Source organism: Phoenix dactylifera, chromosome 2 (genome assembly GCF_009389715.1).
Source record: "Phoenix dactylifera cultivar Barhee BC4 chromosome 2, palm_55x_up_171113_PBpolish2nd_filt_p, whole genome shotgun sequence".
NCBI classification, from domain to species: Eukaryota; Viridiplantae; Streptophyta; class Magnoliopsida; order Arecales; family Arecaceae; genus Phoenix; species Phoenix dactylifera.
The window spans coordinates 12,420,749-12,448,673 of NC_052393.1; the positions used below are offsets into that span (position 1 = coordinate 12,420,749).

At 39.3% G+C, this 27,925-nt stretch overlaps 1 protein-coding gene and 1 long non-coding RNA gene across 2 annotated transcripts; one reads left to right on the plus strand and one right to left on the minus strand.

Moving 5' to 3' along the window:
- Window positions 1–2,390: 2,390 nt before the first annotated feature.
- Window positions 2,391–27,257, minus strand: LOC120108321. Its single transcript, XR_005509720.1, has 3 exons — window positions 26,735–27,257; window positions 3,967–4,167; window positions 2,391–3,638 (listed from the first exon to the last, which is right to left on the minus strand). It is a non-coding gene; the product is annotated as an uncharacterized LOC120108321 (long non-coding RNA).
- On the plus strand, window positions 22,243–25,028 carry LOC120108313. Its single transcript, XM_039121904.1, has 2 exons — window positions 22,243–24,409; window positions 24,516–25,028. The coding sequence occupies exons 1-2, from the start codon at window positions 24,371–24,373 to the stop codon at window positions 24,876–24,878; spliced, it is 402 nt and encodes a 133-aa protein (XP_038977832.1). The 5' UTR covers window positions 22,243–24,370; the 3' UTR covers window positions 24,879–25,028.
- Window positions 27,258–27,925: the final 668 nt, after the last annotated feature.

The following is a 27,925-nucleotide window of genomic DNA, read 5'->3' on the forward strand; positions in this document are numbered from 1 at the left end:
ATATATATTACAAATCCATCTAAATACGTAGTGGAGGCGCCTGTGGCGTTTCTGTATGCCCGTGCGAAAACTGGCGCACGTGCTGCATGCAGTTAGTGGATTCCGGCCGGCACAGGGCACAGAGAAAGGGCACCCAAAAACGTGACACCCGACGTACGTCTCCAAGCGAGCCGCTGTAAGCCGCCGCCGGGGGTGCGCCGGTTCCGTCGGCAGATCGGCGGCGACAGGCACCGTCCGACGAGACTGGACCTAGTTGACCAACGATCCTTAGATAGACACGTGTCCTCTCTGCCGCGGTGGGGACTTTGAGTCTCCCGAGATAAAAAGATATGGATATCGATAGAAGATAGGAGGGCGGAGAGAAACTGGGCGAGGAGGGGCCCACGGTGGGCGTGCGCTTACCTCCTCATGGAAGCAAAGAATACTGGTCTCGGGTTATCAGAAAAAGAATATAATATTATATTGGCCTACACCGGCCCGAGTGGGGTGGGGAATTCTGTGGGCCCCGGAGGTGGGGTGACGTCACATCTATCGCAATTCGACGTGGACTGCACGCTCCCTTCTGGGTGGGTGCACGTCACCAAATCCATCTTCTTCTCTGCTTCCTTGTCTCTCTTTAGGCAGTCCAACAGCCACTGTCATGAGGTTAAGAGCTTGGCGACGATGAATGCTGCGTTCTGTTGTTCTTGTCGTCTACTTGATTTGTAACACAAATTAAGAGCTAGGGGACGATGAATGATATATATATATATATATATATATATATATATATATATATATATATATATATATATATATATAAGGGACTTCGATATATTAACTTGCTCATGGAGAAATATGATGTAACAAGATATCGGTTCTCACTAAAAAATGGTGTATCTTGAGATACCGTCAATACAACGTCACCTATCAATATATTAGCTAATAAAAGTCTTGATCCTTAATTTACTGCCAAATTATGGTTTTTTCAACACATGTAAGAGAATGATTGATTCCCTCGCCATATGAACCAATGCTTGTTACCGGTAACCATCAACCGATATTTCAAACTCTCGATTATGATATGTTGGGGGGATCTCCAAAGAGCACCACAAATTTGAACATTCTTCAGACCTAAGCAAGATAAACCATTACCTTTCCCTTTGGTTGTTATTAAAGTCATAAAATTTGAAAGGTTGAAAACATTGGTTAAAAGTCTAGAATTTTAATATAAATATAATTATTTGGCAGGATAAAGTGAACAAAGTCACAAAAAAAATAAGTGGCATTCAAAAAGAACTTCCTTTCTATCATATGTAGGAAGGCACAACAGTTTAGAAAACCAAGTAACCCACTTGACTATTCCATCGGTCCATGCAGCTTGGCCAACCGATCCACAGAAGAGAACTTATAAAGTATCAAAAGTCAATTTATGGAAGGAATTACTTATGGCTCTTCAATCAGCTGTAGGTTATTCTAAAGTAAGAGAATGTCATGACAGTATGCTTCACCCTTCAAACTTCATATGATATGATATGATGTGCTAAGAAAACCTTCCTATGATATGGTTGGATATGATCATTTGGTCAAATTTATCCACCAACAGCTCAACATAATCCTTATTTATGTATTTACTTATTTTTTGGATAATTAAGGCACAAAGGCTCCATATGAAGGGCCAATGGCCTTTTTTTTTTTTTTTTTTTCTTTTCACACAAGGCCGTACTTAGATGTCCTCCAAATAGGAAGGACCTCAACCGCTCAGGCTATCACCATCACACTCCAAGAGCCACTTTGTGAGGACTTATTTAACCAGAACCCAATGGGCCCAAAATAATAATAATAATAATAATAACATTTGTCTACTAGAACCCTTGACATCGGAGCACACCTTTCTAAAACTTTGGCATGGTCTCATACATAATATGCTTCATAGAGATTTCTTGGCATCGTTTTGTTTATATTAATGGGCATACGGTAGAAATGCCACTCCGAGATTCCGCGTCCTTTTTTGACATTGCCTTGCCTTACGTTACGAGCATGTAGAAGTCAAACCTTCTACACTTTCTTCTCCAACTTTTGCTGTTTTCTCGTAAAGCTTTCTAATCTTTTTTTAACCTCTAGAAATGCAAGCTTAGGTTTGTAACAAGACACTTATGGCAGGGGATACTAGGGTGATTATTTTCTGGTATATATAGTTTGAACAAAATTATTCAATATCAGTGGCAATTTTCAGCTTCCAATTTGATTTGTATTTTTTATTTCAACAAAACTTTAACCATCCATGCAGCAATTCATGAGACTTAACCGGGGATATCCCCACAGGACACAGTACATCATCATCTCTAGCCCTCCATTTTACCCTCCCCCACATAAATACTACCAAAAACAAACTTCTCTTGAAAATCTCTCCTGTTCTTTTGTTCCATCTAGATTGACATTTAGAAAAGATAAGAGAGATCCTCCATTCTCTCTCTCCTTGGGTTCTCGTAGCTTCCAATTCAATTCTTAAAACCTAATATTTATTAAATCAAATTTGATCAAAAATACTAAGCATGCTACTCCCAACAAAAAAATACAAATCTGACCGACAATCTTCGTGCCGCCAGACCTATAGATAACATGATCAAAAAGATCTAGACTGGCCCAAACAATCCACCCATCAGAGAAATCCGAACAAATATTTTAGGTTTAAGAGCGCCTAGAGAGATAAAATGTCGAACCAACCAGAGGACCCTTCAGTTACAGGTTTTGAAACAAAGAAAGTCTATGATTCAACGGGTCCTTCAGTAGAGTACACTATACACCACAACCTCTTTGGTTTTGAAACAAGGGGCCCCTACATCACCCAAAAGCATAGCTTGAAAGAAATGCTTCCAAAATTTTAAGAACATTTATCAAAATATTATCTTTCTTTTCTGAACCCCACGCTTTGAGAGGCCGACAGGGACGAAAGAAAAGTCTACGCTTCAACGCAGTTGGGCCGATTCTGTCCATCCTCAGTTACCTTCGTCTCCCCACCACCACTCCATTGTCCTACCGGATTGGACCACCGAGCCCCATCAGCTGTGAGTGGTGAGGTCCGACAATATCCCTCTCCAAATCTCACCAAACTTGACCCTTCCAGTTTAAAGAAGATATCAGTCTAATCAATTTGAATCTAACATACAAAAATAAACTTGGTGGACCCCAATTTTTTCTTCTCCTTGATCAAATCAGCCACTATAAAGCAAGAAATATAAAAACGTACACTAAAGCACAAACCAAGGTACTTCCTTGGTCCTTTGCATTTGTATATTACTAATTGATACAAGAGAGAGTGTTTGATGATCTGAAAGGAATGGACAGTGGTCAAACTTAGATCTCTTCACCATCTTCTTTGAACCTGGAAGGTCATTAACAAAGAAAAGAAAGTTGAGTGATGTACTGGTTGCTAATGCGCCTGGGTCCCATCTCTGTCATCCACCAACCCACCTTGGATTAGGTTCAGGAAGGAGTCTTAAATTATTATTCTGCATAAAAAATCATCATTATGGCCTGGTACCGCAAACTGAGTTCTCACTTCAGAGATGCCATTGTATTTTGGAGAACAAATTGGTTCGGTCATTCAAATTTCAAACTGTAATGAATTTCTGAAAGGCAGTTTGGTGCTGGGTTCCCTGTATAAAAATAGCTGTCTTCTGTCATCGAGTAGTGGAAATAAACCAGAACAAGGAAGGTAACTAGCAACTTATCATGTGGCAGCAGCACGCTGCAATAATGGATGATGCAGTCAAGGATGCAAAGAATGATACAGGAACACAGTAATAATTTAATGGATGACAAAATTGATCATAAGATCTGCGGTGACTAAAAGCTGGCTTCATGGGTATATCTGATTATTAAATACTCAAGAAAATAACCTTGAATGAAAAAAAAAGGGGTAGCATTACAAAAATTAAATGAAAATTAAGGAAAGAAAAAGAATGGCAAATAGGGTAAGATTACCTCCTAATAAAGTTGGTCGCAATCGATGCATTGCCGAAGTCTAAGTTCCAGTTGATGAGGCGGTCAGGAATGACTTGGGACACGGTCGAAGCTGCCATAGCTTCCTCGGTGGTCAGTGTTTCTCAATGAAGCTCCAATTGCATTTTGTACATCTTGACATAAGTCGTTCCTCAGTAATCTTCAATTGGAAGGCCTCAATCACTGCAATGAATAAAGCACATCAAAACTGAAGCATTAGCAGAATTTCCAAGTTTGTTATTCTTGAATTACATGCAAAAAAAACATAAATTAGCTTCCAGAAAGCTCTAAGGTCTCTTTCTCTTATGCTTTGCTCGAGAATAAAAGTAAGTGCACACAGGCTGAAAACCAGATAAACTCCATATGGTAAAACCATTGATAGCTTCCAGAAAATCCTTGCATAATATTAGCTGACAAATTTTAAAAATTCTTATTGATATGTTCAGTAATTAGTGGCCTAATTTAATTTCAATTATAACTGTTATCAACAAGCCTTATATCAACAATTGGGAGAGCGGTAATAAACCTGTTCATGGGGTGAAGAAATCCAGGGAGGTTCAAACCCAATTCAGTGCTGCAATGTCATCAAAACAGTGACATTTCCACTATCCAAACCAAGGGGCTAAACAAGCAGAAACCATCCAAGCCCTTGCTAGTACCCAGACCCAATGCTTAAATGTCAATGCTGTATGGTTGATGTCAGGAATGACGATAGGTTATGCTGAAAGAGTTTAACAAATCAAAGCCAAAGATTTCATCAAATAAACCAATGAAAACCTCATGGATACGACCCTTTCCAGTGGTGATAATCACAATGATGTCTTACATCTTCTTCTTCCTTTAAAATATTAAATTTGGATCGCAATTTTGAATATAAACGGAATGGCTTGTTAAAAAGACACTTTTTGAGTGAAACTCAGAGCGATAGAAGTTGAAGGAGAAAAGTTCAAACCCAACAAAGCAGCAACCCAGACTTTACATGTTAAATTAGTCCATGCATTCTTTATCACATCAAACCTAGCATTTCCTAAGATCAACTCAATGTTTCAAATTTCCACAAATCAAAGCTAAATCAGGTCTTCCTTTACCCTACGAACATTCTTGGCTTAGAATTGGCTTGCTCCTTAAAAGGATAATCAATCACGTGTTCCCATAATAATATCCAACTTCTTGTTGTTTGGGTCAGTTTCAAATTAAACTTTTTGGTCCTTTTTCTAGAATAACTACTGCAATACCAATATTGATTATCTCAATCAACAAAGCACCAATATTGACTATCACTCGCTTCGTTATAATCAAATTATCACAAAAATTCAAGATCATGATATGTTCCTGCCATTGGTCATTGCATCACCATCAAACTATACAGTCATGCAATATCGATGCTACCATTTTCAGTTTGAGTATTAATAAGAAAACTGTTCAATTTGAGTTGCATATTTTTCTTGCATCTAATTATGTATTCCATTATCCAGAGGAAAAATAAGTTTTCTCAGGACATATCTGTATAAGATAAAATGGTAGTAGCAGCATCACTGTCTGATGCAATTATTTCTTTGCAAGCTTCTACTTGTAATTTGTCTCCCTCTCTCTCAGTTTTAAGATCCTTATACAAAACTGAAAAAACAGTTTGTAGAAGATGAAAGATGGTTTCAGAATGTGAAAGCTACCATGAAGAACAAACAGTGACCAAGCCGTAAAACTAACATTAGACTCTAAACTATCTGCTTGAATTCTAAATGCATATTATCTCCTACCACTGAATAGTTTTTAAGAAACAGAAAATCTGGTCAAATCCATGCTTGCCACCAAATCCCCAAGTTTATTAAGATTTCTCAAATGTTGAAAGATTATTATAGAAGCTACAAACATCTCACACAATAAGCATGATGCATTGTTAATAATTGATCAAGTGTAAGGTCAAAATTGATTAGACATTTGTCCAAAATGCATCTTCATCCTGGCAATTATAGGATAATTTAATGAGCTCCATGAAACATTAAACCGAAAAAAAAAAAGAGAAAGCCCTCAGAGTATGTAAAAATCTGTTGATAAACCTGATGCTACTCAGGGTTAAGGCAGGGGAGGCAGAATATTATAAAACATCATGAGAATCACTAATAGGCACAAGGGCAATAGTTGTCCTCATAGCAACAACATTTAAGGTAACAAAAGATGAGAGTAGATAAGTCTTATCAGTGAGGATGCAAAATGCTCTCTTAAATGATTGCACCAGTTGATGACACAGATAAATTGCATCTTGCTCTAAGCAGCAATAGCTATCACACATATGGGATACCTTTCACTTTGGAGTTAATTAAAGCATCAAGTGGCCAATGATCATATGTGGAGATAATGTTATTATAGTCCTGATATTCTCTGAATTATTGAAAAAAATTCCCATCAGTCATGATTTAGTATTGGCAAAACTTCAACAAATTATACCTAAATACTCAACCTCATAATGAATATTAAGTAAATAATTTTTATGAACTATTAACAGATTAAAACAGTTTTGTGAAACACAAAGAAAATAATAAGGATCAATATTTATTACTTCATATGTTTTTGTTATTCTTGCTTTTGTTGTTGTCTTGTTATTCTTGCTTCTGTTTGCATGCACTAGTACATTTATGGATCAATTGATTTATATTTTTAATAATTGGATTTTTAAATATTTTGTGCATTTTTTTGAAAATTTCTTAGTTACCACATGTTGATAGGGGTGCAAACAAACTGAGCTGATCATGAGCAGCTTGGGCTTGGCTTGCTAAGAGTGGCTCCACTAGGAAAACGAGCCAAGCTGAAACATATTTCAGAATTTGGCTCATACAAGACCCCAGCTCGACACCTGTCATGTTCAAATATAGGGGAAGCTTGGCTCAAAGCTTAGCCGAGCCAAGCTCCAGTAGGTTTTATTAAGCTGGGCTTGAGATTGAGATGAGCTCAAGCAGCCTGTTTAGAAACTGAGCCAAGCCCAAGTAGGCCGATATTCAGCTTGGCTCGGCTAGTTTTTACCATACTTGTTGAATTAATTCTATGCCTAAAAGATGTGATTATTGCAGTTAAAACCGTAACATGAATTCAGCTGCTATATAAGTAAACTTAACTCATGAAAATTTCATGATAGTTCGTATGGAACAGAAAGTTTGGCAAGCGTTGCAAGAGCCAATCAATGGCTGGGGAGTAGGTCAGGAGGTGACTGGCATTCTTATTCATTTTGCTCAGTGCACATTATCTGACGAATAGATGAGAATGAGTAGCTGTGTTGGTTGTGCTAACGGGCCCCCAGCCACAAGGAAACCATATGTCAGTCGGCATTTGGAATTGCTACCTTAACATTTCTTGCACAGGTGGAAAGCATACCCTTACTTTGTTCGTTGATCAATATATTAATGTGAAACACTTGGATAAACAAATCTGATCAGTAGAATAAGCTTTACTTAATTTTGTCCAAATTACCAATTGTCATACATGATAACAACCAGCAAACCAATTGTCGAACAGATTATTTTCTTCACGATTTATTTTAAGGTAGCAGTTAGCATGCAACCAGACCAAGATGACTTTCTCAAGTATTCATGTAGAAAACAACCATCTGTATAGGTAATGGTTTGATACTATCATCTTTTTGGTCAAAGATGAACTGATTGTTTTCTTCATTTGATGCATAAGGCATCATCTAACTTTGCTCAAATGCAAGCATATGTGACTTTGATTGTGAATGAGAAGGAAGTCTTTCGTGTGTCCACAATCTGTACAGCTTGAAATGGGTAAGCTTTTTTATCAGATTTTGGTTTGAGAACAAGAAGCAGCACATTAAAATAAAAGGAAGTATGAGCACATGGGGCACAACCAAGCAGGGATAGCTCAGTTGGGGGAGAGTGTCGGACTGAAGATCTAAAGGTCGGTTGATTGATCCATGCTCATTGCGAGATTTCAAAATTTTTGGCGTAATGGTGGGGTAAGGATGCATATATCTGACCCTCTCTAGACCTCATAATGATGGGAGCCTTGTGCACTAGGCCACCCTTCTATAAGCACATGGGAATGTCAAATGCAGCGACTATCTATTTCTAACATTAAGTGATTGTGAGAATGCACAGTACAGTTTTGAACTAAACAATGCAACAAGATACAAAATGCACTGCACAATTAGATTTCTTAATGGATTCTAATTACTTTAATCCAGGTGGATTACAGAATATGTATAGATCCCTAAATTTTAGGAAAAGATCACAATGAAACGAGATAATGGAAGGGCTATACAGATTCACTAGATTACAAATTAAATCAAACTTAAAATGTCTTATAATTTTAAATTTAGTAAGCAAAGCCAGGAAACTGAAACCCAACTATGGACCCATGAAAGGCCTAGTATCTGATTTTCTGGCTGACTTTGGCTTGTCTGGGCTTCAGTATGCAGTAAAATATTTCACGTCTTGTGTTCACTAGTTATGGTCGTTTGCAGCCCTTGGGGCCTGTAAAATATGATGAAGACTTCGCTCGCCGCTTGATCAAAGGTCAAGATGGTGATGGTTATAGCCCATTAATTGCATTATGTTGTCATCAACTTCATCTTTCTCTCTCAGAGAGAAGGGGGAGTGGATAATACAATAGAAGTTCCTGGATGACTCTAGCTTTGTTTTTCTTTTAATGAGTAGATGCTAAAAGGTTGAAAGAATAGAATGAAGCATATTGAGTTATTGACATGGAAATAAAAAAGCAATTGGATGGTAAGGTTATACCTAGGGCTTGCACTGACACACGCATATTGAATTGATAACACAGTTTGCATAAGGATCAGAATACTCTCAAATCTATCTAAAAGAGGATAACTACTTTATACCTTATGTTCACGGAGAGTGAAGAATGCAAGTCATGCTCATCTTGGCAGGAAAAGAATGATTATATACAAGGAATATAAAGACATCAACCTTAATAATAAATAAAGACCCAACAATAATCAATTTTCAGGTCGATATCAGCAAGGAGCAATTTTTCCAAATGAGCTTCACTGTAGTACGAGCCTGAAAGAACAAAACGGATCACATGAACAAGTTATCAGCTTTGCTAAAGCTGAAACATGTATGTAAGACAATAAGCCCTTGTCTGGTGCTGATATTGTTACTCAGAAAAACTGGATATATTGAATGTGTGCTGATAGTCATGCCATCAACTATACTACAATTTAATGTCAAGATCCCAGGGTCTGATGGCATGCTTGACAGCTTCTAGGTGCATACAAATTGATCCAAGCAAGTAACAATGAGTTCAAATCATGTCAGGTATTGAATCAGAGATATATCAAGGCTTTTGCAAGTACCTTGTCAAGCTTTTTGTTTCACAAGTGTCCGAGAATCAATGATAAGCAAATGCTTTTCCATTTATCGATATATCTTATTGCTTGTATTGATGCTGCTGAAACCAAGCTACAAATCACTTATGTTACCCTTTATACCATTTGGTGTTGAGGAAAAACTATTGTTGCTTCTTGATAGAGAACAAATTACCATGTTGGAAAGGAATACTGCTATTATATGAAGTTTAGCATTTATTAATGCAATGTTGCCAGTGATACCAATTTACTTGTATCCACTTTAAGGCAATATGTGCAGGTAAATACTTTCCATGGAGAGGCAAAAATCAATCTGGGAAGCAACTTGCTTGCTTACTTGGGGAGACGTATGTAAACAAAAATCTCAAGGTGGTGTTGGAATCATGAGTCTAATACCTTTGACAATGCTTTACTCATGAAGTATGGTGCAGTTTCTTTCAGCTTGATGAAACAACTTGGAAGGATCTTATCAAAAACAAATCGTACAGAAGATATCCGAATTTTTGTTTCTTGCCTCTAGGGAACCAGGTTTCTTCTTGGTAGGAAAGTGTGGTACAAGCACAGAAAATTTTCAAAGTTGGCTCAAAATTCTTTCTTGGGGGTGGTAGCAGGATAGAATTCTGGCAGGATGCCTGGTTGCTTCCTAATGCTCTAATGACATCTTCTGAATTTTACATCACATGGATTCTAGAAAGGACATTTTAGTGGCAGATCTTTGCACCCTGGCAGAACAGAGAGAATGGAAAATCGAATTCTCAAGTCAGTATATAAGAGCAAATGAAGAATTAGCTGTTCTATGTGACCATCCCCAAGAAGTCAATGCTATGAATGCTCCTGATAAAATTTCTTGAAGATGGAGGGGAAATGGTTATTTTTCAATGAATAATTGCTACAAAGTACTGAACTTTGGCAGAACAAAATTGCCATTGGCTATTAGGATATTTGAAAAATCCTATGATGAGAAGGTGGAGATTTTATTCTGCTGCTATTATCCATAGAATTTTTAACAGCTAAAAATCTCAGAGTACAGTTTTCCTTATGAAATCAAGAGGATGAAATCTATTAACTACTTATTTGTGAAATGCCGATTCTCCCAGTATATTTGGAAATTCTTCTCAGCTAAGTTTAATATTTGCTTCCTACCTGAAGACGTTAATGCTCCTAGGATGGATTGGAAGTATAGAAATATCAAGAGGAATAGGCTTTCTGGTTGGATCACTGTGATGGCAACAACCTGGGCCAATTGGATAAAGACTGGATTGAGTAGCTTCATGTATGCTAAGAATTGACTCTCCCCATTTTTCAGTCCCTTAGGTTTGCTTGATCCCTTATCTGGTAGTTCTTCTCTCTTTCCTAGCTTCTTTGCATTTGTTTATTCTCCTCCTTTTCTTTCCACTTTTAGCCCCTATCTTGCATCCCCCTTACCCTATTTACTGCATGAAAGCGATTAGGCCCTGATCCAATCTTCTCCCAGAAAATATCGTTTGTTTTGATGTAATCATATTTCAGTGATGGTTTGAGGCAAGGACTGGAAGTATCAGTACAAATACCTTACTGGGATTATACGGACTGATATAGTATGGTACTATACGAACATGCTACACCTCTTGGTCCAGCATAGAAAAATAAAGTGAAATATCATGGGTTGGCATGCAACTAGTATCAATATATTCCCTGTACAAACTTGTACATACCAATACTTGAATTCTTGGTTTGAATTACAACGAACCATGGCATCATTAATTTATGCCAAAATGGTCAACTATACCATGCACGTACACATTTTAAAATGGAAAATTATGCAAGGAAATTTTAATTTATTTGTAATTAGGGGCTGATATGTTTAGAACATCTAAACATGGACGTGCCTGGATGCAGGAATAGATCATTCTTGGATAAGTTGTCCATTTGACCTTAGGTTAGGGAAGGTGTGGCAACCTGAGAGATGAAAGTCAATGCATTAGTTACATGGTCCGGCCTTCCTCCAAGAGCATATGCCCAAAAAGTAGGGCACTGAATTCATTATTCAAGGTGATTTCCAGTATTCTGATATTTTGGGGGTTTTATAATCTTAAGTTTCTGGTGCAACAAGAATGGAATTCTAGTAAGAACAAAAGCGATTACAGCAAAAAAAAGTGTAAAACTGAATTAGGAACAAAAGGATTCTAGGTGCAAGAGCCCAAGAAATTCTCAGGTCCATATTATTTTCATAAGATGGAAAAGAAAGTATTTACAAAGACTCTTAATAGACCTTTTATACCAGGTCCCCAATAGCCCTAGCATCACAGCCCTTCATTACATGTTTTTTTCTATTAGATCTCATCTATCCAAGTTCATTAAAAAGGTCAAGTGCAAGTCACATAACTTTTTAAATGACTTGTAACATAACTATTGGCTGAAGCTTAAAATAAAATATAGGACATAATATAATATACAATAAAGACTAGGCTCTTAATAACTAATGATCTTGCCCTTTGGACTTAATAGGCCTGATTGGACTTAAAGCCCTCTTAGATGCTCCTTTATCAGTTTCCCTAGTGGAATACGCTCTTCCCTTTCACTATTTAGCTTATTCTAATGATAGCATATATAACAAAATAGCTGGACAATTTATATCAGCATCCAAACAGCCCCTACAAGTCATCAATAACCTAGGATAAACATGTGGGTATAGATAGCCTGATATGTTTCCATAAATAAACCTTATTTCTATAACAATATAGCACATATCCTTTGTCGTTTGCACACTATTTACTGCATGTAAAAGGAGATAAATCAAAGGTTAAAAACATTTTGGATTCAAATATAAAGGAACAGCTCAGGGTCTAGCAAGTTTGGCACAAAATCCTTGCTCCCATAACTTGTTACTTGGAGAAGAGAAAATGCCAGACTTTGCAAGAGTTGTTACACTTTTCCCTCTCAGGTCTTAAAACACCCCCATTATCATCAGCTTAAATATTGTCCAAAAGGATAACTGGATGGGCCATGTGGATCTAGATTGGTAACTGATTGTCAGTTTTGCTAGTATGTACTAGTGACAAACTGTTACTGATGATATACTCTCTCTGGATCAGCCTAGCAGCCAATGTAGAACATCATAGTTCTGCTTCTTCACATGAGGAAAAATAGCACTTAGCATCTAGTGGCAATAAAATGGACGGAATGATGCCTCCAAAGAAACTAGTCCTACTGTTTCACAAATCAAGGTAGCAAATAAATCCAAATAATTATGAAAATATAAAAGTTGAGGACCCTATGTACTGCACAAAATACCAGGTTAGTATGGACGTTACTTAGACTTATTGAAATGTGAAAGAAAATAGAGCACTGGAAGAGTTTTGAACAAAATTTATATTAACATTCTAGATTTTTCTTATACTATCAAGGGTTTGGTCACAATATTCAGATTTAACCTTTTAGTAGGATTGTGGCTCTATAGACAATTAAAAGGCAGTTCTAAATTAGAGTATCCAACATCATCCCCACGATTCCAGTTAGAATAATGAGAAGTGAACTCAAGGAAAGAAGACATGAACCCTAAAGCAAGAAAAGTGCTTAGCTATGTATCTTTCAAATTATCCATGTATGTACCCCATGTAGTTGGTCATTCTTGAGAAGATTCTTCATGTAATTGGTTAGCAGTAGAAATGAACACTTCTGGATTTTAATTTAATGCCCAGTCCTGCAACCTCCAATTATTGGGTGCCTAATCTTAAATCCAACACTCTGCATCTTCTGTACGCATTAATCAGATCAGACTTCTTTTCAGCACGTTGAGTGTATTTTCTAAGACTTCAAAATGATTTTGACAGTACATAAAGGTGAAGAATTTTCTCCACATATCATAAATCCGTAATTTCAAAGCCTTTGCTAATTTCACATCACATCAAACCTCCTTTCCAATTCATAGAGCAGATACAAACATGGGACCAAGTGGCAAATTTCACCTGGGAATTTTGAGTTTTTGCATTTCTTCCGAGCCCAATGCCCAGATAAATTAATTAGAAACTAAGTCAGTTGTGTCCCTACCATCAACAACCTCGATATCATGATTTTCACAAACAAAATCCTAGAGCAATTAAATATGTAGGTGACCTCAATCAAATTTGGCTGATACCCTGTCTTGACACTTCATTTGCCCTCAACAAGTACAGATTTCTTAGTGGGGCATCTGCCAGCTTAATTAATGATCTCTAGAAAATGACAAATTGGCAACTTTCTACTGGCTATATTTAACCTTTTCCCTCAAGCCAAACAGAGGGTGAAGAATCATGCGGCTGGGTTTAGTTATGCTTGGTGAGTGTTGCAGTCTAGCATGGTGTTGTTTGAGGGGGATTCGGCTACGGTCGTCGGATGGGTTCAACGGACATTTGGAGGTGCGGACGTGTGCCACCCTCTGATTTGAGACATCCGAGCATTGGTCTGTGGTCGGGTGGCTTTCCAGGCCATGCATGTTGACGCAGACGTCCACTCCAAATCTCCTTCCCACGATCTCAGCCGCACCAAATTTGGAGAATCCAGCCAAAGAAGAAAAGGCCAACCAGGCGTCCACTCCAAATCTCCTACCTGTGATCTCAGTCGCACCTAGTTTGGAGAATCCAGCCAAAGAAGGAAAGGCCACCAAGGCGTCCACTCTAAATTTCCTACCTGCGATCTCAGCCACACCTAATTTGGAAAATCCAGCCAAAGAAGAAAAAGCAAACCAACCCATTGAATCTTTTCAGCATTTTTAGAATTATTGCCTTAAAATTTTGCTTTATTTTTCTTGTCTTTCTACTTATGTGTGGCTCGCCCTTATTATATAAAGGCCCCACTGCTTTGTATTGGATTCATTGAAGTTTTGAGTAATAAAATTGTTCCACAAATTTTCTTTTGGTGTGATCACAAGAGAACAACGTGCTTGCTCTTGCTCTTCCATCCTTCATCGAAGGCGACATGCTCGGTTCGACCCACTTCCCCTACGTCAAGTGGTATCAGAACAAGGCACTCTCCTTCCAATGGCCGGTGCCACCAACAGATCGGGGGGCTCCAACTCCGCGGATGGTGCTCCGGGAGTGCTGGCCGTTGAAGCCCTCGGTGCGGCTCAACGGAAGATGCAACAAGATTTGAAGAAGATTTAAGAAGCTTTGGTGATGATAACCCAAGCCCTGGGACTTGCCCAAACCCATGACGACGACTCTACTCCGACACTTGCTCCTAATGCCGGAAGGCAAGTTCGTCACGAGGATCCAATTCCTAATGTTAGACGCAGAGAACGAGATGAACCCCCCTTCCTCTTCTTGGCCTACTTCGCCCTAGGCCCACGACTCATCCTCTTCCGCGCACACCCCACGACGACTCCTCTAGCGATGAGGAACCCCTACACAATCCCTACAGTGGTGAAAACCGCTTCGGGGGTGGAGGCAACTGCTATAGTGATGGTAATCGCTATGGTGGCGGCAACCCTCACCGGAGTGGTGCCCGCTACAGAGGCCGCAATAAGAGGGACTACCGCATGAAGGTAGATCTCCCACCCTTCAATGGCCATCCACACATCGAGGACTTCCTCAATTGGCTTGCAGAGGTCGAACGCTTCTTCGACTACATTGAGACTTCGGAGGAAAAGAAAATTAAGCTAGCAGCTTACAAGCTTAAAGGAGGCGCTTCAGCATGGTGGGAGCAACTATAAATCTCCCGCACGCAACAAGGCAAAGGACCCATACGTTCCTCATCACGAATGAAGAAGTTGCTGCGAGCCCGATTCCTTCCCCTTGACTATGACCAAGTCCTTTTCCAGCAATATCAAAATTGTCGACAAGGATCACGGTCCATCAATGATTACACCGCCGAGTTCTACAAGCTCTTTGCTCGCAACAACTTGGAGGAGACAGAAGCGCAACAAGTTGCTTGGTTCATGGGTGGACTCCGACTCTCTATCCAGGATAGGATCTACCTTCAACCAGTCTACAGTCTCCATGACGCGGTCCAACTAGCTACAAGGGTCGAAAAGCAGTTAGAGCGGGCTACTCAAAAGGGCCCTACCTACAGACGAGGTTCCCCAACCTCTTCAACAAGCGAGATCATCCCGAACAAAGGAAAGGCTCCTCTTCGAGAGGCCTTACCCATTGTGAACAAAGAGGCTGGCAATCACCAATCCAAGCCGACCGGAGGAAATAACGCGACACGGGTTCCTTCCACCAACTCGTATGCTCCATCGCGAGGAACCAAATGCTACCAGTGCAATCAACCGGGGCACCTATCTAACCAATGCCCAAAACGAGTGATGACCAATCTCGCTGAAGCCGAGACATTGACGAGGGACACGATGATGCATTAGATAAGCAGGGCAATGACGACGAGGCCATCACCTACGAGGATAAATAGGAAGCTCTCTCCCTCGTGGTGCAACGATTGATATACGCACCACGCCAGAAACTTGATTCCCAATGGCATCACATCTTTCGAACCAGGTCCACGGTCAACCAGAAGGTGTGCGACCTCATTATCGATGACGGAAGTAGTGAAAACATTGCTTTCAAGTCAATGGTAGAGAAGCTCCAACTCCCTACAGAGATGCACCCGACACCCTAGAAAATCGGGTGGCTTAAAGACATTGGTGAAATCAAGATAAATTTGCACTGTAGAGTTCCCTTTTCTATTGGAAAACATTATGAAGATGAGATATTATGTGATATAGTAGATATGAACGCCTGTTATATTCTACTAGGAAGACCTTGGCAGTTCGATGTAAACGCCATCCATAGGGGTCGAGACAGTACTTATGCCTTCACCAAAAATGGGCATAAGATTGTCCTTAGACCTATGTGAGAAGGAAGTCGTCCCAAGCCTTACCGAGTGGAGGGACGATCCTTCCTAGTTACTAATAATTTTGAAAGTGATCTGAAAGACACCGGAGAAACCTATGCCCTTGTGATCAAAGGAGAGGAGGCCAAACCAGTGGAGTTTCCAAGAGATGTGCACCCCCTACTCCAAGACTTCAAGGGCATCATGCCCGAGTAGTTACCTAACGGCCTTCCTCCCATGCGAGACATTCAGCACCAAATCGATCTCATACCCGGTGCTAGCCTCCTAAACCTTCGACACCACCAGATGAGCACCAAGGAGCACGAGATCCTGCAGAACCAAGTGGAGGATTTGATCTGCAAGGGACTAGTTTGCGAAAGCATGAGCCCTTGCACGGTACCAGCATTGCTAACGCTCAAGAAGGATGGAAGCTGGAGGATGTGCATCGATAGCCGCGTCATTAACAAAATCACCATCAAGTACCGCTTCCCTATCCCCTGCTTGGACAACATGCTCGATATGCTAGAAGGTGCCAAGATCTTCTCCAAGGTCGACCTCAAGAGCGGCTACCACCAGATAGAATGGAAGACAACTTTCAAAATGAAGGAAGGCACCCTGCGTAACATCCTTCGTTGTATTGCAGGAGAGAGGCCAAAGCAGTGGGGCCTAGCACTAGCCCAAACAGAGTTCGCATATAACAACATGCTCAATAGATCGACCGGAAAGACTCCTTTTGAAATCGTGTATGGTCGCACGCCGAGTCATACTCTCGATTTGGTTCCCTTCCCAAAGCTCCCAGGGATGAACATCTCCGCTAACCACATGATTGAAAAGCTCTCCGCCATGCACTCCAAGGTGAAGGAAAAGATCGAGGAGGCAAACGGCAAATACAAGCATGATGTAGATCAGCATCGACGAATCAAAACTTTTAATGAAGGTGATCTCATCATGGCACACCTACAAAAAGAATGCTTCCCAACGGGCACCTACAATAAGATGAAGCCAAAGAAAATTGGACCCTGCAAAGTTCTCCATAAAATCAACGACAACACCTATATCGTGGACCTTCCTGATGATTTGCATATCTCCCGAACATTTAATGTAAAGGACTTATACGAGTACCACGGATCAAACATCACTCAATTGAACTCAGGGTCGAGTTCTTCACAGGAGGGAGGCCCTGACGCAGGCATCCACTCCAAATCTCCTACCCACGATCTCAGCCGCACCTAATTTGGAGAATCTAGCCAAAGAAGGAAAGACCAACCAAGGCGTCCACTCCAAATCTCCTACCCGCGATCTCAGCCGCACCTTGTTTGGAGAATCCAGCCAAAGAAGAAAAGGCCAACTAAGGCATCCACTCTAAATCTCCAACCTGCGATCTAAGCCGCACCTAGTTTGGAGAATCCAACCAAAGAAGGAAAAGCCAACCAACCCATTGAATCTTTTCAGCATTTTTGAAAATTATTGTCTTAAAATTTTGCTTGAACCAACCTATTGAATCTTTTCAGCATTTTTAGAATTATTGCCCTAAAAGTTTACTTTATTTTTCTTGTCTTTCTACTTATGTCACTACCAGAAAACAAACGTATAGTGACGGAAAACTAGTGACGACCCGTTATCAGTCACTATTTGTGACGGATTAGTGACAGACAGAAATTTGGTCACCATGGTGTGAACTTAGTGACAGATTAGTGACAGACCGGTTATAGAATCCGCGGGTAGGGTGGGCGCCAAAATTTAGTGACCATCGTAGTGACGGGATATCTGTCACAAAACTGATAACCAAAATTGCAACCAAACAGTGAGAAATTCAGCCGTCACAAAAATTGTAACCCAAGTGTTTATAAATTTTTAAAAGATTATTTTTGGCAGTGATGGATTATTGACAGAAATCTCCATCACCAAATTTAATTTTTAATTCTAAAAATATTAAAAATATAAGTTTTGAGTAATAATAAATTTAAAAAAAAGTAAAAAGAGGGAATCCAAAATGAAACCCACCGCCCCGCCCAAATTCTTTCAATAGCGCAAATCCCAGACGAGAAAAGCCATTGCCTTCAGCAAAAAAAAGGAAACCCATTGCCTCTTTTGCCCGTGCCCTAATATTCCCCTCTCCCGTCTGAAGGAAAGATCATCGCTTCCTCCCGCAATCCTCTTCTCGTCTCTCGATCCCTGTAAGTTTTTCTTTTTTTGTCTGTTTGATCTCTCCGTGGAGGTTTAAATATATACGTATTTCGTTTCTTCACCTGCTTTTGCTTTGTCCAGCGCAAAAGATTTCCTTTCTTTTAATGCCCTAGATCTGAGCATCCTTCTTTTCTTTTGAATCCATGTAACCGAATATCTGGTTTTCTTGGACGCTTTGATCCCAGCAGGCGACAAGGTAATCCAACGAGGGAGAGAGAGAGGGAGAGAGAGGGGGAGAGAGAGAGAGGGAGAGAGAGGCGAAGGAGAGGGAGGGAGGGAGAGAGGTTTCTTGCCTGTTTTCTATCTGACCGTGACCAACAAGAAGCAAAGGCCCCATATAAAACGGGAATAGGAGCTGGCTACGAGTCTTCCCCCTTGATGGAAGGGAGGTGGAGAGTTTCCTAGCCTGCAGAGAGGCAATTTGGGAAGTTGGGGACGGTAGTTTTGTTTTGGGTGGGAAGAAAGAGAGAGGAGGGATTGGGTTGGCTGAGAGAGAAAAGGAGGGAGGGGGTTGAATGGCTGTTGTGCTGTGATGTTGCACTTGTTGCTTGGGTACTCGTTCGAAGGGAAAATGGTGGGGTGGGACTTTTATTAATTAGATAGTGTGAAATTCTCATAATGCCCCTACTTTCTCTCATAGAGAGGTCCCTTTCTGGACAAATTCTTTTCTTTACCTTGACCATGAAGTGCCATGGGATAACCTTTTCCTATTGTGCTCTTGCTTGACATGGTAAACAGTATTGCCACATTACCTCAGTTATCTAATCAGTTTCATGGGCCCTTCTTTTAGAGTGATTACTTTTCTGTGCTTCCATTGAAGAATTATATTAAACTGAAGAGGCTTATTGTCTATCTTTGTTAGGTTCATGCACATCTTTGCTGAAATAGTGTGCTCTATTTTCATATCATTTTATATCATCTTTGCTGAAGAGGCTTATTGTCTATCTTTGTTAGGTTCACTTTCTTCTTGATTGTCATTTGATTTTTAGAGGAACTATATCATTTGATCGTAATTGGATGTATCACCGACTTTGTGAAAATGGTTACATAAGAGCTGAGTTCTGTGATGGAGTTAAAGGGTTCCTTGAGTTTGCATTTACTCAGTTAGAGTATTGTAGTGGTGATAAGATTAGATGCCCTTGTATAAGATGTGACAACCAGAAATTTCTTGGCCGTGATACGATCAATGTTCATCTATTGAGAAAGGGGTTTACACTGGGGTATTCAACATGGTTTGCACATGGGGAGTTACTTGGGGAAGTTCCTCCTGTAAGTACAAGTGCAGCAGAAGCATCCATATCAATGGATGTTGGTTATGAACATGGTGAGCAATATAGAACCATGGTGATGGAAGCTATGGGTCCAGAAGAGGAACTTCATTTGGGGAGTGCACCTGAAGCTAATCATGAGGAAGAGCCAAACAAGGATGCTGCAGATTTTTATTCTTTGTTGAAAGATGCAGAAGTACCTTTGTGGGAAGGGTGTAAAAAACACTCTAAGTTATCTGCTATTAGTCAATTATTAAATTGCAAGGCTGAATTTAATATGAGTATATCTTGCTATGATCGAATCATGAAAATAGTGAAGAATATGTTCCCGGAAAGTTAGAAGCTGTCATCTGATTTCTATCAATCAAAGAAAATGCTTCGGAAATTAGGGTTGAAGTATACAAATATTGATGTTTGTGAGAATAATTGTATGCTATTCTATAAGAAAACAGAGAATTTGATTGAGTGTACTATTTGTGGTCATCTTCGATATAAACTTAGAAGAAATAATGGTGGTGGTAGGAGAAAAGATGTTCCTTATAGAAGGTTGCGATATCTCCCAATAACACCAAGACTTCAGAGGCTTTTTATGTCAAGCAAGACAGCTGAAAACATGTCATGGCATGTGAAGGGAGGTGATTCAGATGAGATGGTGCATCCTGCTTGTGGGGAGGCTTGGAAGCACTTTGACCGCATTCATCCATCCTTTTCTACCGAGCCAGGTAATGGGAGACTTGGGTTATGTACGGATGGATTTAACCATTTTAGCCAATCAGCTCGTCCTTATTCTTGTTGGCCAGTTTTCGTAACAGTTTACAATCTTCCACTATCAATGTATATGAAACGACCCTATATTTTCCTAAGTTTAGTCATTTTTGGACCTAAGAGCCCTAGCAAAAGTATCGATGTTTTGCTTAGGCCTTTGATTGATGAACTTAAAATGTTGTGGGAAGTAGGGGTCACCACTTATGACATTTCTAGAAAAGAGAATTTTCAAATGAAGGCAGCTTTATTGTGGACTATCAACGATTTTCCTGCATATGACATGCTTTCAGGATGGAGTACATATGGAAAGTTGGCCTGCCCGTATTGTATGGAGAACTCGAAAACTTTTACACTACAACATGGTGGGAAGACTTCTTTTTTTGACTGCCACCGTCAATTCTTGCCCATGGACCATGCATACAGATACCAAGTTGATGGTTTCTTCAATAGTAGAATAGAGACAGAACCCCCACCTCCTTGACTGTTTGGTGAGGAGTTGAACAATAGGGTCTCTGCCTTGCCTAATATAACATTTGGTTTGAAAGCTCCTAAGCACACCATTCTTGGATTCGGCAAAGAGCATAATTGGGTGAAAAGGAGCATATTTTGGGAGTTGCCCTATTGGCATACACTACTTATTCGACACAATTTAGATGTTATGCATATTGTTCGGAATATGTTTCTCAATATATTTTACACTTGTATGGATGTAAAAGGGAAGACTAAAGATAATATGAAAACAAGGCAAGATTTGGAGTTGTATTGCAAACATCCTAAGTTGAGGATTCAATTTGTTAATGGAAAGCTAGTTAAGCTTTCAGCTTCCTATGTGTTGTCCAAAGACCAAGCAATGGAGGTCTGCAAGTGGGTGAAAGGGTTAAGACTCCCCGATGGATATGCTTCAAACATATCGAAGTGTGTTAACCTGGATGATTATAAGTTTTACGGGTTAAAAAGTCACGATTGTCATGTTTTCATGCTGAGATTGCTTCCAATTGCATTCCGTGAAGTATTGTCAGCTGCAGCGTGGGATGCATTAACAGAATTAAGCTGTTACTTTAGATATTTATGCAACACAACTTTGCGTGTCCAAGATATGGAGGTTCTTGAGAAAAATATTGTGGTTATTCTCTGCAAACTTGAGAAGATATTTCCTCATGTATTTTTTGACTCAATGGAGCACTTACCTGTTTATCTAACTTATGAAGCTAAGGTCAGGGGCCCCGTGCAGTACAGATGGATGTACCCCTTTGAACGGTAAAATCTGTAAACATAACAATTTCTTTAAATCCATTAAATTTGAGAAATTAACATATTAATCTTATTTATAGGCTTATGCATGATCTAAAGCAGAAGGTAAGGAATCGAGCATCGATTGAAGGTTCCATTGTCGAGGCTTACATCATAGAAGAAATATCAACTTTCTGTTCGCATTATTTTGAGCCTTCTATACAAACGAGGTTAAATCGAGTTCCCCGTAATGATGACGAAGGAGAGTTTGATCTCGTGGATCATCTGTCCATTTTTACTCATCAAGTCGGCCTTTTGAAAAACCTTTTGGAAGGCATTTGACTACTCAGGAGTATAATGCTGCTGAATTATATGTTCTTCTGAATTGTGAGGAGGTTCAACCTTTTGGAAAGTAAGTTACACAAGTACTTAATTATAATCATGCTTGAAAATGCACACTAAGTAAAACATATGTGATTATAGCTTTTGTCTTGTAGGTATTTTGATGATTATATCCGGCAATCTTATCCAAATATAAGCCAAATAGATTTGGAAAGACGACGCGAAATGGAGTTTCCGGCTTGGTTTAGGTCATATGTGAGTACACAATTCATAAATATAATAATAAATTAGACTTTATCTTGATTTATTCTACTAGGATAAGTTAGTGTAATATATATATATCATTTCTTTCAATGATCTTATGATATTATTTTTATCATGCTAGGTTAATGACAGTAAAAATCATGTTGATGGGCGCTTAAAGGACCTATCATATGGCCCTGGGAATAAAGTTAAATGTTATAAGGGCTACTTTGTGAATGGGTACAGATTTCACACCAAAGAATATGGAAAGAATAAAAGAACCTTCAACAGTGGTGTGCGCATTAAGGGAAGCAGTTACAATGACTTTGAGAGTGACTATTATGGGATGTTGGTTGACATCATCGAGTTAGACTATTTTGGTGTTGGTAATAAAGTAGTGTTATTCAAATGTGATTGGTATGATACGAATAAGGGTATGAAAGTGCACCCTCAACATGGTCTCGTTGAGATCAATTACAGACTAAGACTTCCAACCAATGATCCTTTTGTATTAGCTCAATAAGCACATCAGTTGTTCTACACTGATTACCCAGGTAAGAAGAAGAATCGAAGATTGTGGTGGGCAGTAATTAAGACGAAAGCTAGAGGTAGATTCCCTCCTAGTGGGACAGAAGTAAATTTTCTTGATTTTTATCAAGAAGAGAACCATAGGATTCCTACCCCAATCTCGATGATAGATGAGCTTGATGATCCAGACATTTTGGTTGGTGTTAATAGAGATGCAGAAGAAATTGATGCAGCAGAAATTGAGTTGACAGCTAACCAAATGGAAGATGACTTTGAGGATGAAGAAGAAGATTTTGAAGATGAACAAACCGAGGAAGAGGAGCATTAGGCTGAGGAAGATTAAAAAACAACATGCATATTTATGAATGCTAATATAACTAATTTTAGACTTATAAATTATAATTGTGTAGATATGGAAAAGAGCAAAGGGAAAGCAACAGGTCCACTGATTGCACTTTACTTTGATTGAATTTATTGACATTCATATTGGAAAATAACTATAACTTTTTATTGTTGTGCAGCTATGGCCAAGAGAAAAGAAAAACCAACAGGTAATGGAAAAGTAGCTTTAGTACTGGCTGCTACTCAATCTCGGGCTGCTACTCAAGTTCCTCCTCAACCTCCTAGGTTGCCTGAGCGGGTCGAGGAAAGTCATGATGATGATGACTGCATCCTTGATGAGGACATGGATGAAGAGGTGGATATAGATGAAGAAATAAATGATCAGATGAATGGTGCAGTGCAAAATCATGAGGATGCAATGAATGAGGATCAGATGAATGATGAACTTAGGGCTGATCCAAGACAGAGCAATGGCCGAGAGCCAATCCTTAAAGCCCCTGTTGATACAAATAGAAAAGTGATTGTTAGGTGCACAAGAGAAATGTATGAAAATATCACTTTCTTCTATCACTAACTTGTTTATGTGTTTGTTGCATTAAAGTATTTAGTTTATTTTCTAATAAATATTTTTTAAATTGCAGGCATCTTGATTATGAGGTCAGCCACAAAGCTGTTGCTATCATGCGCCAATTTTTCAATGGTCCTTGGTTGTCATGGAGGGAGGTCCCTGCACATGCTAAAGTTGGAATGTGGAATAAGTTTGAGGTGATGTAATTAATTTATATTTCTTATCATTAACTTTTGCCCTTATTACACTTGCCAATTAGTAAGTCTGATTACTTGCGACCTATATATTGTTAGGAGATACACACAATTCTTCCAGGACAATTGCATCATGTGCATCAAGTTTGGAACAAGCATTGTCAGCGATGGTTGACAACCTCATTAGGAAGGGTCAGAAGCCAAAAGCTTGTGGAATCAAAAGAAGATTTAAATAGAGCCCGTGATAAACCCCCTAATTGGATTTCTAGAGAAAATTGGAATAAGCTAATTGACATTTGGATTTCTTAGAATGAAAGAAGAAATCAGAAGCCAACAAAAAAATAGAAACACCATGAAGAATGGTAGCATCTCTAAATACTGTGGAGGATCAATCGCATTTGTCAATCATGACGAACGACTGGTACACATCTTTATTCAATTAGATTTCTATAATAATTTTCATATTATTATTCAATCATCTCAAATCAGCCCATTATATGTTAATGAATTTTTTTTTTCTCTTTTGTAGAAAATAAAGTTTGGTAGGGAGCCAACAATAGTTGAATCTTTTAATCGGACGCATAAGACAAAGCAAGGCATGGGAGGATATGTGGATAAGAGAAGTGAAGCTGTCATGGTAAGTATAATTTTTTTATGATTCATAAATATTATTGAGCTTGCTCATGTTTATCTCTTGTTTGATCCACCATAATGTTTTTCTCTTCTTTCAAATCAACTGGCAGACAAAGTATTCAGCTGAATACTCCAAAAAATATGGTGATGCCTCCACATCAGATGCTCCACCACGTGATTATGACTTGTGGTTTGAGGCAACTGGTGTCCCAACTCATGGCCATGTCTATGGCTTTAGTCCCCTGGAGAATCTTATTGGAATTATTGGGCAATCATCATCCTCTTCCACCTCTACAAGTCAAGCTCCAGAGCTACACACGCGTGAAGACCTTCTAGGTATTCTTGAGCACGAAAAGAAAAAATGGCAAGATGAGGTTCTTCAAAAGATGAGAGAAGAGATTAGCTTTGGACCAAGGCATGCAGATCAGGAGAGTAATGGTGATTCTGGTTCTGCTGATCATGCTTCATTATGATTGCTTTTGCCTTAGATGATAGGTCTTTGCATTCGTAGGAGGAATGAAATCTCTGTTGATCTCTATGACATACTTTTGGACCTTGATTTTGATGGATTTAGGACATGTTGATGCCTATTTTGAATGACATGTTAAATGACTTTTGCGTAATGTTAAACGCCTTTGCTATTACTGATATTATTATTATTATTATTATAAGCCAATCATTATACCAAATGTATCAGGTTATTGGAATGTGATTGGTGATCAAATTTGGTTACTGAATTGTTTACCAAGTATTGTGACGAGCAGTCATAAACTTAGTGACAGAATTTTGGTTACTAAAAATTGATTTTGCTCAGTGAGTTATGACAAATTAGTGACGGTAACCTTGTCACTAGGTTAGTGACGGAATTAATGATAAATTTAGTGACAAAATTTGTGACCATGTCTGTGACGACAAAATCTATCACTGAAGGTTGTGACAGATCCGTGACCAAACTTGTGACCGAATTCTGTGACAAATCAGTGACCAAGTTACCTTCGTCACTAATTCAGGGACTGGTTAGTGATGGAAAATACGTAATTTCTTAAATATTTAATTTTTGGATTTGTAACGGCTTAGTGACGGCGGTTCGGTCACGGAGTTTAGTGACGGGAATCGCTGTCGTCACTAAGAATTTAGTGACGCGTGTTTTTGTAACCAATTCAGTGACGGGAGCTCCGGTCACAAATTCCGTATTAGTAACCGGAAACACGGTATAATGACGGGAATCTCCGTCACTATACGCGTGTTTTTTAGTAGTGTGTGTGGCTCGCCCTTATTATATAAAGGCCCCACTCCCTTGTATTGGATTCATCAAAGTTTTGAGTAATAAAATTGTTCCACAAATTTTCTTTTGTGGTATGATCACAAGAGAGCGATGTGCTTGCTCTTCCTCTTCCATCCTTCATCGAAAGCGACGTGCTTGCGGCGACCCGCTTCTCCTGCATCATATGTCTACAGAAAGGCCAATGGAGCTGCAGACTGGGTGGCTTCGTACGTGGCCAACCACTACAGGGATACTCTTTGAGTTGGGAAGAGTGAGCTGCCAAGTGCACTCCAAGATACGTTGTATTTTTATTTTTTTATATATATCCGTACTAGATCTATATGAATCATCCGCTCCAGCAACAACAAAAAAAAAAATCACGTGGCAATTGAAAACACTCCTGCCACCAGTTTTAATGATAGTAAGCGCCCGTCCTGCGGGCATTGGTAAGTGAAATCCTTAAATGTACCTAAATCAGCTTAAGCTGGCGACCTCACAACAGAATTTCGCTTGTGCAGAATAAAAAATCCAAGAGAATGTGTATGTAGACGTACTACTGCAATTAATCAAAGCATTTTCCTCAAACAAGTGGAGCAAATTCCATGTAACATCAGGCGCAAAGCTTGATGGCAGCATTTTTTTTCTTGAAGGCATAAATGCTATTTAATTACTTTCCCTTTCATGGCAACTACAAAGGCTTGCAGTTAAGTTGTAAAACAAGATGAGACCAAGAAGAAGAACCAGTAAGATGCGTCAAGAAGACAAATACTAGCAATGATCTCGACAACAGAAGAAGAAAAAGAAGAAGTCCCACAAAACGAAATTAGGACCATCAATAACGCAATTAAGAACACAAAAAGAAAGTCAACACTGAAGTGTACATGAATAAACGAATGCAAAATACCACGATGCTATCAATAGGTCTCCCAATAATCAACAAGTCAAGTTAACAAATTTATGCCCCAAAACACATGTTCCCATAATGCGCAACGTCAAACTATCACCTCAAATCCATATGAAACTTCAAGAAAATAGCTCAAATAAAGATTGAGAGACAGAGGGTACTCTATCGAAGCCGGCGCGGCAACCCTGGGAGGAGAATGTGGAGGAGAGATAGATGAGGTCCTGCTTCAACCTGAACCGGGCTTCAGCACCGACGAAGCCATGAACATTTCCTTCAGCACCTCATAGAGGGCCGGGAGTGGGACGGACAGCAGGACCACCAAGAACACCAGCGAGTCGCCGACCGCCGAATCCGACGGCTCGCGGCGGACCCTGCAGGCGATCTGGAGGAGGTCACGGTGTGGAAGGGCGGCGCGGGGAACGCGGAAGAGGTAGCTTCTCCGCCACCGCCGTCGCACTCGCCGCCGTGGTGGTTCCGGGTGGGCTTCCACTCGGCATCGAGGCCAACGAATGGGGAGCGGCGGACGGCCCATCGGAGGAGGAGAACACCAGGGAGTTGGCGGCCGTCACCATGCGCATCTCGAAGAGCAGCGGCTTGCCGGATTCCATGGCTGGGGGATCGAAATATCGGATCGTTTCGGTACCCTCTTCTTTTTCACCAAATAGCTTTCTTGACCGGCTTCCCCCTTCCATCCGAATCGGACCGTTCGGAGGAAAGTATCCGTTAATATGATGTAACGTTACTGTAAACAGGGCGTATATTATACGCAGTTGTTAAATGCAGCTAATGTCGGCATCCGAGTGCCGGCATAAGTTTAAACTTGATTAGTTCAATTATTGTGTTTGGATGAGCACAAGGAATGCCAGGAATTGAAGCAAATTTGATAGCTATCAAAGGTAATATTTTACTAATTTCTATCTAAATTAATATAATGATATTATTTAATGTTTATATTAGTATTCTAATTTTAGTATCAATGTAATATATAGTCATATTACTAAGATAAAATATTAACATATTATCATAATTAATTTTAATATCAATCTACTGTTGACAATATTACAAAACAATATTGGTGTATCAATATTAATATTTTTTTTGCAAATCCTATAACTGATTATAAAATATTAATATTATAATATTAATGTTATACCACATGACTATTTAGAAATATTGTTTTTAATATTATTGTATTAATTGAATATTTATATAATATTAATATTCATCATACTAATAACATCAATATCACCAATACTAATAATGCAACTATATTTGATTTAGTAATGTCGGATGTTAAAATAATATAACACAAATAATATAATATCATACATTACAAATATTAATTTTATATA